The 13,120-nt window shown below is 38.2% G+C and overlaps 1 protein-coding gene across 1 annotated transcript; it reads left to right on the top strand.

The window, feature by feature from the left end:
• Positions 1 to 1,316: 1,316 nt before the first annotated feature.
• pnpla1 (patatin-like phospholipase domain containing 1) lies at positions 1,317 to 6,157 on the top strand. The gene is made up of 9 exons (XM_065961312.1): positions 1,317 to 1,575; positions 1,651 to 1,883; positions 1,961 to 2,026; positions 2,111 to 2,323; positions 2,741 to 2,801; positions 2,903 to 3,160; positions 3,368 to 3,485; positions 3,673 to 3,795; positions 4,092 to 6,157. The coding sequence occupies exons 1-9, from the start codon at positions 1,368 to 1,370 to the stop codon at positions 4,180 to 4,182; spliced, it is 1,371 nt and encodes a 456-aa protein (XP_065817384.1). The 5' UTR covers positions 1,317 to 1,367; the 3' UTR covers positions 4,183 to 6,157.
• Positions 6,158 to 13,120: the final 6,963 nt, after the last annotated feature.

Here is a 13,120-nt window from a genome sequence, read left to right as displayed (position 1 = left end):
TATATCTTTTTCGAAGTTATTAAAACCTGCATATCGAAATGGGTTCTTTTCCTACAATCTTTCAATTGAACACACACCACTCTAACCATCTGACTCGAGCAGCTTTTTTAAGAGACACTGATAGATCCCAAAGTTGCAGTGCCAGTGAAAACAAGCTAGCTAACTGCTGTTGAAATAGAAACATTTCTCAAAAGCAGAAGACCACAGGCGACCAGACTGACGTGAGCTGCAAAAGAGCTACAACTACATATTAAAACCTGGGTATCTAAAACTCATCTGTATGAGCCAGCATACTGTACTGTATAAAGATATATTACTTTACTGTTAAGAATGGTCCTGATGTGCCCAGATGTGTTCTCTGCCTCGAGATCCTCACCTACAAGTCTTTAAAGCCATCAAAACTGGAAAAGACACATAATACAATTATTTTAAAGACATGTTTAATTTGGAGATTTGCCATTATAATATGGAATGAAGACATTTTGCAAGAGGGGGGTCCCCAAAAGAGGCTGATTCTATAAGGGGGTCCTTGGCAGGGCAAAGTCTGGGAGCTTTGCCATAGACAACGGAAACCCTGAGACTAAAATTGTACAGTCAGCTGACTTTGTCCATAGATTGTAAGGACACACATAATGGAAAAAAGGTATAAAGAAACTAGCTTGATAAAAAAACCCGATATATTTCTGTGGAAGAGCAGGCCACATGTTTGTTAGTCTGTTTTGGACATTTCCAAGAGAAATATCCCAAAGAAGCCTAAACTTGTTTTAGGTATATTTTATATTAAACTAGTCAGAGTGAAGATGTTTCTTTCCTCGGCTAGTTTGAGGGACAAACTCTAACATAACAATATGAAAGTTTAACAAAAGATGCAGTCAAACATTTTTGCAAGTGTCAGCATTACAATTCAAAGATCTGTGTGTTTGTGTAATTTTATAACCAGAGTGTTTACCTTGAATTCCCTGAATTGTTACTTTTAAATCCTGACAAAACACTTCTTGGAGCTTAGACCATCTGAGAAAAGCCTTTTTAAGTTTGCTTTTATTGGTGTATACTTTTGTGGATTTACACTTTGGATTAATTTGTTCAGCTTCATGAAATTCTGGGTCTTCTTGTTTATTTAGGAGTGTCACATGGAAGACAGCCGGTGCCAACAAAACTGAAAATCACGTAAGCTTTTTGGAATAGGGCAAAAGAAAAAGTCATTTAGAGCGCATAAGCTATGTCACATGGGCATGGCCAATATGGCATGTCTAATTGACACTAGTTAAATAACACTCTTCATGAAACGTCCACTTCATAACTCCTCTCAGCCTGCTTGAACCACGGCTGCTTACTAAAGACGGAGAGGAGCGTTTGACACTTTCACAATGGCTCCAGGGATTTCCAGTTGTCATTGTCTAGAAAGTCCTCCTTCCATCTCCTTCTCTGGATCTGGATTCCTGTCCACCTACCAGTTAGGGGTCACCCAGTGCTTTCATAACTATGCACCCTGGATCCTTCGTACAGCACCTTGTGTCCTAGGAGCCTCGGCTGGCTCTCTAGTAGCTGCTGCTGTTGTCTGTGAAATGAACCCAGGTAAGTGACAGTTGTTTGTACCTACTAGAATGGGATTACACTTTTTTCTGACTCAATTTGTTTTTTATTCTGCAGTTACTATTCGGGAAGAAGTGCTGAACTTTGCCAAACAGATGAAGTCTTTTACATTTGGACCACTGAACCCCTCAATCAATGTTTTAAAATGGTTAGAGAGTGTTTTGAACAAATATCTCACTTCTGATGCGCACATACTGGCTAATGGGCGTCTCGCTGTGGCCATGACCCGTCTGACTGACGGCAAACTCACCATCATTTCGGAGTTCCATTCCAAAGAGGATGTGGTTCAGGTGAGTTCAAATCCTAATGTTTATAAGAAATGTTGTCCTGCGTGTTAAATTGACATTTATTCCCACTATGTCCTCAGGCTTTGCTCTGCAGCTGCTTTGTGCCCGGATACTGTGGTCTGCTGCCTCCGTCCTACAAAGGAGTAGTGGGTATTTGGTTGTCTATTCACAATATAAACTTGGGCACATAACCCAGTCTGTTTGATTAAATATGTGATCTTATCTCACAGCATTACGTGGATGGAGGTTTCAGGAGCATGCAGCCCACTTTGCCTGTAACCTACAACTCAATCTTGACGGTGTGTCCATTCTCTGGAGATGTGGACATCTGTCCCTCGGATGCTCCGTCCATGTGGGACATGGTCGTGAGTGGAACCACCTTGAAGGGAAACATGGCGAACAGCTTCAGGATTCTCAATGCTCTGTATCCCATGGCCTTAGAGGTCAGACCTCTTCTCCCTTTGACTTTTGTTTTTAGTCTGTATGTGTGCTATGTTTGCTACTGCCTAGGTTGGTCAAAATGAATCCCGTAGCTTACTTTTTTAAGTTATGAGAAATGCGGTAAAGGAATTTGGATTTATTTTTGAAAATGGTTGTGACTCAATAAAACACAATCAGAAGCTACTTTTACTTTCTTTTGAATATAATTTGAAAGTTTTATGTTGGATAGTAAAATGCTACATGTAATCAGTAATAGACCTGCTCCTCACTTAACATTTTTCATATAATCTACCTGGTAAAAATGGTATAATGAGTATAGAAAAATTGACTGTTTACTATACACTTGTGAATGAATCAGTGTAAATTAAGGTCACTTGCCTACAGCATAATGTTACATAATGTTTTTTCTCTCTCTTTAGACTCTGGATGAAGCTTTTCACAGCGGTTACAGAGATGCATTCAACTACCTTCTCAACAACAGTGGGTTAATCTGGGTCTGCAAGAAAACATATCACGAGCTCGAGAAAAAAATCTAGATGTTCATCCATTTTTCTTTCATGTCTTCTCCTCCTCACATGCAGATCTTGCCAATCATTCGATTTCAAACACAGTTTCGCAAAATGGGCCACTTTACTACAACCAAGATAAAAAGGGGGAGGACCAGAAGGACCAGGATGACAACATGGAGCAAGACGAGGAGGTGAAGGAGGAAAAAGAGACCATTACACTGACCACTTATACAGACACTGGACTTACAAATGGCAGCCCTACTGAGCCTGAATCAACCCAAAATCAGCCAATTAAAAAACCTGCTGAACGTTATGATATTTCGAAGCATGGTAAGTCTGTCACACAAAGTCTTTCAAATTATGTGTAGATATAGATCTAGCAATCAGTTTAAGCAATGACTGTACTACGTGTCGTAAATGTGCTTCTATGTCACAGTATACACTTACAGTATGCCTTCTTCCTTTCCTCCCCACAAAAGAAAAAGATGTTTACACAAGTATTTGGTAGAATTGCTGTAGTCTGTATTTATATTTCAGTTGTGCTGAGCAACATGGTGACCTATCTGAGCATGTTTGGACTTCCTGCGAGAATCTTATCCCACCTGCTCCTACCTCTCATGGTTTCATTTTATGCCATACTCCAGAGCAGAACGAGGTAATGAATACACCTAGAACACAACATGATGACTATCTCAGACTGAGTCAAATCACATTGTATATCATGGTTATGTTACGGTTGTAGTGTTTGTTGATTTACATCCTTATACTAAAAAACAACAACATCTGTTTACAAAAGAGAAATGTATTGTGAACAATAACGGAGTCTTGATTCTCTCTGTCAGGTTGGAGCTGTTGTTCAGACAGGCGCCTGAGTTTTTGTACTGGCTCTGGCATGCTCTGAGACACTTTACAATGTTCTTCTATGAAATAGTTGTCAATACGCTCAAGAAGAACATAGAAGACCGGTAAGACTGCATCCTTAATGTCATAATTTCTTGAGAGTTACAGTACTGTACTCTATACCGTGTGTACAAAATCAATGTTTTTGCACTTTACTGGAGCATTTTGATTTTTATAACATTCTCTACCTCAACCCCTCTGTAAATAATGAACTTTGAACTTGACCCTAGTAGTCCGACCTGATAAGCTCTTTTTTTGGTATCAGTTGTTGACATTTTTTCTTTCTCTTTGTAAATTGTCATCTCATAACTGACCGGACTTGATTGCATTCAACTGAAATCGACTTATCCCTGTGATTTAGGATAATACCAACCATCCTATTGTTTCGGTGGCTGAAAAATCAAGCCGGTTATGAGGCACGATCAGGAAAGAACCATGCTACGCCTGACTAATGGTTTCCCTCTTCTGCATCCTCTTCTCCATTCAGAAGGTGACAAACATGGGAATTTACTTTGAAAGTTCATCACGTCTTCACTGGAATACAAGAATACAGAGTATGTATAGAGAGCCTCTAAACTTTGGAAAACAGAAAGATATGTAACCAGTGTGGGTTTTGTTCAGCTGTTCACATAACAGCAATGAAAAGTTGAAGGCAGTGGCTTTAAAAAAATCTTGTTTGGTTAATATGTATATCTTTTGAATTCTTCATTGTAAACCTGTATCAGAGTGCAGGGCTAAGTTGCAACAGGAATCGCTTCAGGGTGTCAGATCAGAGCAGTGTTTTGATGTTTGGCCAAAAGTGTGGAAAAAATTGGATCTTCACCTAGGTTTAAGGTTAAAGGTCACATTATGCATAATACACTTTACCATGTTTTTCTAACATTAATATGTGTTCTTATTTGTGTACAACCCCCCCCCCCCCTCCATTTATGAGAAAAGTCCCTCTCCATCTTTTGCCTGCTCCGCTTTTCAGAAAATTTGTGCTCAAACAGGCCATTTGGAGGTTTTCACTTTGTGACATCATACAGGGCAGTAACCCCTCCCCCAGGTGGGTGATACTCCCACAGCTAGGTGTTTGTTCTGCCCTCTGAGTCTGCCTTCTCACTGTTAACAATCGGGCATGTTGCAAAAAAGCCTGAGTCACCCAAGCCCTTCCAGAGAGGGGGTGTGGTCAGACACAGCTCATTTGCATTTAAAGCTACAGACACAGAAACAGCCTGTTCTGAGCAGGGCTGAAATAGAGGGTTTATAGACATTTTAAAATACAGGATTGAAGTGGATTTTTAGCAAGAAACTTCTCAGAAACTTCTCAGACAAGGACCTCTGAGACTTATTTAAACTCATTGAAAAGAAGGATGATATGTGACTTTTAATGTATGAAAGTAGATTAGCACAAGGAGTGGAAGAAAAAAATAATGCAAATATCATAATAATTTTACAAAGACTATGGTCGAGACATGCTCTTTTTGTAAAGTGCTTTGAGATAGCATCTGTTCTGAACTTGCACAATACAAATAAAATTGACTGATCAAATTAAATTGATTGATGAAAATATCCAGTCTGATTAGTGCCAGAAGAAAACCTAGCATAGACGGCAAAGACAAACCTTACATAAAGCCTCTTTACAGATAACAGCTTGTATACAGAGCTAGAAGCGAACAATGGCAGTGTAAAAATCGTACACGAAGCTTGCCAAACAGACATGAAATTAACAAGCCATATCACATATGAAAAAAGAAAATCACATATTTGTTTAAATGTGGAATAAATGAATGACATTATGGACTTATAAAAAGCTATTTATATTCCTGCAGTATGCGAAAACATACAAATATTTTGTGGTTGTCAGGAGATCTGCTTGTTTGGATTGATGTGGCTTATCATATGTGAAAAAAACAACTTAGGACCTTCCAAGACAGCCATAGTTTATTATTGTTTTTAAGTTTCTTAGTCATCTTAAGTGTTAGTGGAACATTGCTGCCAAAAACACTGAAATTCAAGGTAATGGTTTAGCTTCAGGGCGATGAACTGGGGTGTCTCTAATTTAATTTCCACAGGAGCGGTGACGTCCGGTCCTGTGATGTGCTGTGTGAACACTGCACTCTTTCAGTCCTAGTCCATTTCACAGCATCTTTCACTACTTATGTTCATTGATTTGACGTGTAGATTCAGTGGCCTCTGGCATTTCTTTATTTCCTCGTCCAGATTGGCTGGAAAGTCTTACAAATATTATAAAATATCAAGTCTACTGTGTAAATCTACTGATGCTTTTGATGTTTGTAAAATCTTTAAATGTCCTTTAGCTCCATATTGTAACAAAACATGAAAGCACTTTTGGCACTTTGTCTTGCTGTACTTTGTTAATGTTAATTAATAAAATTGGCTCCTCTTATTTGTTTGTACAATGCATTTTCATTTCTATTAAATTAAGTGTGAATGCCTTCAGGCTTTTGCTTGGATATATAGTTTCAATTTGAGAGTTTTTAGCACCAACTTTTTTGTACTTTTTTGATATAAGCCTACTGGGTAGAATGACATTCTTGTTTTTTCAAATTTTAAGTGAAGGTCTAAAAAAATCGTTTTCCTCTTTATTATTAAATACAAGATTTAGTATCTTCTCCACACAATAATGATCACAGTCCCTTATTAAAAGTGTCCATTCTGTTTTTATTTCTATATTAGCACTGTGTCAACTGTCTTCAGGATGTGTTCAATAATTGTTCGGGCATCTGAAATGCCAATTCTTATAGCAGCCACAAGAGGGAGCACTGATCGCAAGGGTGGAGCACAGTACAACTGGGTTCTCTGGCACACTAACGCGCGATGATATAAAAAGTCTACCTGATCTTTAAACTTAACAGGGGTCTAAAGAGAATGTATAAAGTGGATGCCCTGTGCACAGCACTGTCAGTCCTTATATCTTGGTGAAGCAATGTGATGGAAGAAAACATCATCTTGATTCACCACACACAAGAGGGTTGAATTATTTATTTTTATTTAATAACATACTCAAACAAACAGCACGTTTCCGCATGGCTTCATCAGGTTTGTGAATGCACAGGTGTTTTTAAACAGGGCAGCTGCACTCAATCCAATCAGCAGCAGCTTTCTAAGTTTCCCTATACAGTCATTTCTCCATGCCAGAAGTTCTTGCATACAACTAGAAATCATCAAATATTACATTTCATATAATATAATTTTATTTCTACACACCAACACATCCTTAAAAGATAACAATGTATCCCTAAATAAAGGGGAAAGTGAGGGAAGGTAGTGAGAGGGGAAGAGGGAGTGTCTTTCTTCCTCCTGGTCTAATTTTCTGTCAAAAAAAGGAAACGAACATTAACTAATTAGTGACACCATATAAAGAAAATCATAAAATACATGTCGGATTATGCTCATAAAAACCAGAAAAACAAATGAATAGTTAATATAAGAGTACTTACTACATATCTAAAGAGGGGTATAGGAGATGGCAGGGAGGGAGTGTCCTTCCTCTCTACTCCCTACCTAGGGTAGAGTTATTTTAAAGTAGAAAAAACATTACCTCAATAATTGCACATAATTATGCACAAGATCATAAATATACAAAACTATCCTCAGCCTCTTTTGTGCAGTGAATCTTCTCATTTGCTGTCAAGATAAATACAGATGTTTTACAGCTTCAATCAAAAAGTTAAATTTTTTAACCTATACCTTCTGCAAAAATATATGCTGTATCCACTTATTGAAATATACTCCTACAATACAATAATAAACCGTTTAAATTGATACAAAAATGATGATGAGCTCTTCAATCAGAAGTGTCACTTCGGTTATGAAAATGTTGTTAACTGATAAGAGGGAATATAGATTTTGTATTCTCTGCATTAGTGTGTGTAGCTGTCATCTAGATAACATTTTCATCGATAAAACAGGATGTGCTGTAAGTGTATTAAAGCGTGTGAATCACAGACAGTACACAGATTGCCTACAACAACACAGGTCTCCAGCATGAACTCCTGACACTACAGGGCATGGTTTGTGTTTTAATCCCAAAGGTGCACCACTTACAATACACTCACTTGTGCTTATCCACCTTTCACACTCCTGCCCGGATACTAGCATGTGTTATCACAGAGCTTGAATACACCATTTGATCTCCACGTACTCTTTCATGCAGATGGCCTGTTACCTGCGGTCAGATCCTCTTATATAACGGGGGTGGATGGATCATACGGATAACAAACACATCTGCTGCTGTCCTACACCAGCCACTGATCCAGCCAGTCAGCCGGCAACCAGCTGGCTTTGTAATAACAGAGAGGAGACACACAGAGTGGTGTCTGCACAGCGGAAACATGTGGGGGCTCATACAATCAGGATTTGCAGAAAAAGAGCAGATTCTCTGAATTAAATAATAAAAAATAAAAAAACAGGCAAATTTAATCTCCTCTCCTCTCTTTCCTGACAATTTTGGTTTATCCGTTACACAATTGTCTCTTCGAGAAGCTGGAGGGGAATTTCACCGAGTTCAATTGGTTCACCACATTGTTTATTGAGACCAAAATATCTCAAGAAATTTGGAAGATATTTTGGTAGATATCATTAGAGTTGAAGGATCACTGAGTGCGCTTCACTTTTCCTGTTGTGCAGTTTAAATTTCAATTTATAGCCTAAGCCACATTTTAGGTTTGTTGCAAATTATTTAATGTAAGACATAATGCCTAACTGCAATATTGGACATGAGAAACACTATAAAAGCTTACCTTTGGCGTGTTTGAAGCAAGTTTGCATTTGGCTCGAAGCACTAGTACAGCCTCAGCTCTGACGATAGCAGCACAAGCAGCTGGCCTGAGTCATCATATTGATAAGAACATGTCAAAAAATATTGAGAAGGTTCGTTATTTCTAGAAAACTTAGGCCTCATTTAACCAACCATCATTCTGACTTTGTTTGTCTGTCTTGCCGAAAGGTAATCTGTGGAATCTACGAGAGATCATTTAGATTAATTCTGTCCACTCAATCAACAGACCTAAACAGATGTTACCAGGTTTCACTAGGGAGCATAACTCACTTGCATGTTTAATGAATGGATGTGTTTGTGTGTGAGTGTCCTCCTTGGTTCTCTCAGACTGTCAGCAGGACCATGTGATCCAGCCGAGCGATAAACAGCAACAGATTGACAGTTTTCTGTTTCTAATCCTTCACTACTCCTCCCCTGCCATTCTCCAAATGTAGGGCCCAGTGGATTCGATAAAGGAATACTGTCTTGATGATAAGGAAAAACTATTAAAACAAATTGGTAGCCTCCATTGGTCTAATTTCTCAACTAAAATCATCACTAGCTCTTATTAGACTTTAACTATAGCTCAGTTTAGAGAGTATCTTCAAATTAGGATTGAGAATGTAATCCCCAATGGTCCAGGATTAAATCAGTTCTCTAGAGCATTATTATACAATGATGATGATTAAAGCTCATATCAAACAGTGTGGCTGTCAATATGAACCCAGTATTGTATTCAATAAAAAGCATTTGGACGATTATTTTGTCGCTGTCCAGGGTCCTTGTTCTTTCAGTGTTTTTATCCAGAAGTGCCAGGTAACAGGTTCGAGATGCCCCACTGCTTCTACTTAAGTATTTCTTCAAACGTCTGTGAAATTGCGCTCTGGCTAACAGGAGGAAGTGGAGCAAAGTAAGGTCAAAAGTTCAATGCATGCCGCCTATTGGCCAGATAACCTATGTTGGTTATATGTTTTTAGTCTACAATATAAATCTTTAATTCATGTATTTATTCATTATTCATTATTCATTATTCATTATTCAGTATTCACACATTACAAATATGAAATAAACCACATACATTTCTTGGGGGTGCTAGGGGGATGCTATGATTATCCTAGGGGTAGCTACAGCGCCCCCTAGCCCCTCCCTGGCACCGCCCTTATTCTTAACTAGTGATGTTTAGTATCTGCTACTTGCTTACTATGTACATGAATAAACTTGGGCTCCAAGGAAAGGTTAAACATAACTATTTTAGACTAGTAGATATTGGTCTTGAACCCTCTCAGATGAGACCACTGGTATGTATCCCATGACTTGCTCCAATGAAAAACTGTTTTGTTCTGAATTGTTGGTTCAAGCATATGGTTTAACCAACACTGATGATGATGTTTCTTTCTCATGATAGGCTGATCAGTGCTTTAGGTGGAAATTTTCTTCAGTGCACAGTTAGGATGATTGTGTCCCTGCTTGAAAAGAAAAACATGTTTCCTTTTACACCATGCTCACACAGGTACTTTCATAGTTCACACAATAATTACAAGAACAACCACAGCCTGATTAATTTGTCTCAGATGCTCCAGTGCTGTATTTGGGGGGTAAGTGTTTGCCTAAGGACAACACAGTGGTGAGGATGTGGATATAAGCTCTTTTAAGAACAACATTTTGTACTCAATATAAACAAGAGGCAAATTCTTTTTTTTAGAAGGCATTTGGCCTTTATTTTTTAAGTTGAGCTTCATTATAGGAAAAGAGGAGATCATCTTGGCATCCAAGGTAATAGACCATATTCCCATAGTGGCTATTTCCTGTTATGTCACTCTCAGGATGGGAAGTTTGAGCAGTGTCAGTGTAATCGTAAAGTTAGCTAAATGGATGAGAAACGTTATTTGTGTCCCAGTGCTTTCCTGAAAACATATCAAAGTTGCGCTGTTACATTTTCTAGGATTAAAAAAGGATTAAAAAAAGGATACATCAACTGAACTGACGCCTTTATCTATGGTGTTGAAGGTAGGACCACCAGCCCCCTGCCCTTCCTATGCTGTAAACATTGAATTTTCGGCTAAGCCAATGTGAAGTAAAAAATTAACGTCAGCGCTACTAGTCATCCATCCATCTTCTTATCCGAGGTCCTGTCGTGGAGGCAGCAAGCGCAATAAGTCAACCCAGACTTCCCTCTCCTCAGTAATATTTTCTGGCTCCTCTTGGGGGATTCTGAGGTGTTCCAAAGCCAGACAGGAATTAAAAACCCTCTAGCTAACTTTGGGTCTATCCCAGAAAAATCTCCAAAGGGAGACATCCAGGAGGCATTCTAATCACAAACAGAATCAGTAACAAGGGGCAACCCTGGCGAAGGCCAACCGAACGTCCTTCTCCAAAGCCTTGGAGCCGCAACCACTGAAGCCACAGCCCTCAGAACTACCTGTCAGCTGCTTCCAGAGAACCCTTCAACAACCAAGCCGGAAAGGCCTCCTTCTTTAGCCTGACGGCATCCGCCACCCAGGTGTCCACCAGCGGGTTCTTAGGTTGCCACCATGACAGGCAGCGATGGTATTTTGACCAACTCCTAGCAGCCACTTCCACATTGGAGGCTTTGAACATTGACCACTCTGACTCCACGTCTTACTTAAAGTAATTGCCAGGGGTGTGTGGGGCACTGTCGATCAGTTGTAGGATTTTCAACCAGTACGTAGTGGTTTGATCCCAAGCTCCTGCAGTCACATTTCGATCCCCCAATATCTCGCCTGTGAACATGTATGATTAATATTTGTTAATACTGATGGACACTACATAGCAGCCTCTGCCATTAGGAATGTGAATGTGGTCAATGTGACCTGCCGTGTTATAAGCGCTTTGAGAACTTAGAAAAAAACTAGCTCAAGTTCATTTACCATTCTTACATATCAGTTCTAATGCACCTATCAGGTAATATCAAATTAAATCGAGGTTGACAATGTAATATAAAAAAGTACAGTGTTTCTGTAAAAATGATTCTGAGATTCAAATCAGCATTCTTAAAAAAAAATAGGATTCTGACATAGAAGACTCAATATATAGAGAAAAAAGGCAACATTCTGACTTTAAACTAAGAATTCCCACCTGTACACCTTTTCAAAAAGTGAATAATGTAATCATTGTTCATCTGAACAAAGAGCCCAAGGATAATAATGAAAAAGGTAAACTAAACTGAAGAAGTAGGTATTATAAGTGAGAGTTTGGGGAAACACTTTTGGGCTAAAAATCTTTGTTCACACTTTCGGTACATGTTTGGAAGTTTTAATTAGTTATGTAGCTGTGAATACGTCACTCTACATGTCTGGGTCTATGTCGCAAGAAAGCCATCAGGTATGCTAACAAGAACAACTCCACACACTGCATACACAAGATAACACTTCTACTGTCACATACAAAAAATGGGACTTTTAGTGTTTTGGCCTAGAAAGAACTTTGGTTTCTTTGGATAAATGCCTTTCAGTTTGTTAAACATGCGGTATGTGTTTGGAGGTGCTGGGTGCATATTTAGAATAGATGGTATAGTTACTGTATTTACTAAGATGAGCCCTGTAGAGGTTCTGTTATAGACAAGCCTTCAATGGAAAAATCAAGAAGAATACACTTAATGTTGCACATAACAGGTACAAAGGCACAAAGAAAAAATAAATAATAAACAAACAAATTAAGCAAATAATTATTTTATAATTTTGTATTACAGACTATAAATAGAATAAGTATTACTTCAAACTGCTTCAAATAATATCGTCTTTTTGTTATTCCCAATCTTAATAGTTGAATACATTTTCCATTTCAGTTTTTCACAATTTCAAATTCTATTTAAGATCATTTGTGAGAAAGGATATTCTAAAAGTAGTTGATGTAACAGTGCGTCTTATTATATGTTTTCAGGGGAGGATGTCGAACAAACAAGTCTTATCCTACTTTTGCCTCACACTACACCAGTCACAGCTGTGGCGTCACATTAGAACATCAGTTTGATCCGCATATGTGGTGTGCTTTTGTCTCAATGTGTGCAAACAGACATAGGCCTATATGTGTGTGCCAAAGGGCAGACATGTTATTTTTTCCCCAATACCTCATCCTTACAAGCTTGTTCAAAGGAAACATATTTTTTTCCTTTTCTGTACAAATTCAATGATTCTTGTAAATATACTAACGTTGGTAAGTCTTTTAGGATAAGGTTTGTAAACAACCCAATATTTTTTTGTCAGGTACAAAAATTAAATCTGCAAATAAACAAAAGTATGAAAGTATTCTTTAAATCTATTAGTCCTTTTTACCTTTTAGAGGAATCACAATTATTGTATTGTTAAGATAATATCGAAACTGTTATAGATTCTGATACTTATTGACACTCTTGTCAGTTCTAATCTTCATTATTTGGTACGAAGAGAAAGACATGACATAAAATATGTCTAAATGTAAAAGATGAGAGACTCATGAGAGAATGATGTTTACTGCTTTAACACCTGAACTGAACAGACTTCATAAACCTCACAAGAAGGCCAAACATGAAATATAAAACTAAAGATTTCAACACAATTATGGGATTAATGTAATGTTCCAAGTTGATACTTAAATACAATACACTCCCCAGAAACCTTATATTACCT

The sequence above is a fragment of the Labrus bergylta genome, chromosome 12, assembly GCF_963930695.1.
Source record: "Labrus bergylta chromosome 12, fLabBer1.1, whole genome shotgun sequence".
NCBI lineage: Eukaryota > Metazoa > Chordata > Actinopteri > Labriformes > Labridae > Labrus > Labrus bergylta.
The sequence above is the reverse complement of the archived record's forward strand: the minus strand, read 5'-3'. Positions and strand labels throughout refer to the sequence as shown.

Coding starts and splice junctions, on each gene's coding strand:
- pnpla1 (XM_065961312.1), top strand. CDS start 1,368: ATGGCTCCAGGGATTTCCAGTTGTCATTGTCTAGAAAGTCCTCCTTCC. Junction 1,884..1,960: donor CCAAAGAGGATGTGGTTCAG/GTGAGTTCAAAT, acceptor CTATGTCCTCAG/GCTTTGCTCTGCAGCTGCTT. Junction 2,324..2,740: donor TGTATCCCATGGCCTTAGAG/GTCAGACCTCTT, acceptor CTCTCTCTTTAG/ACTCTGGATGAAGCTTTTCA.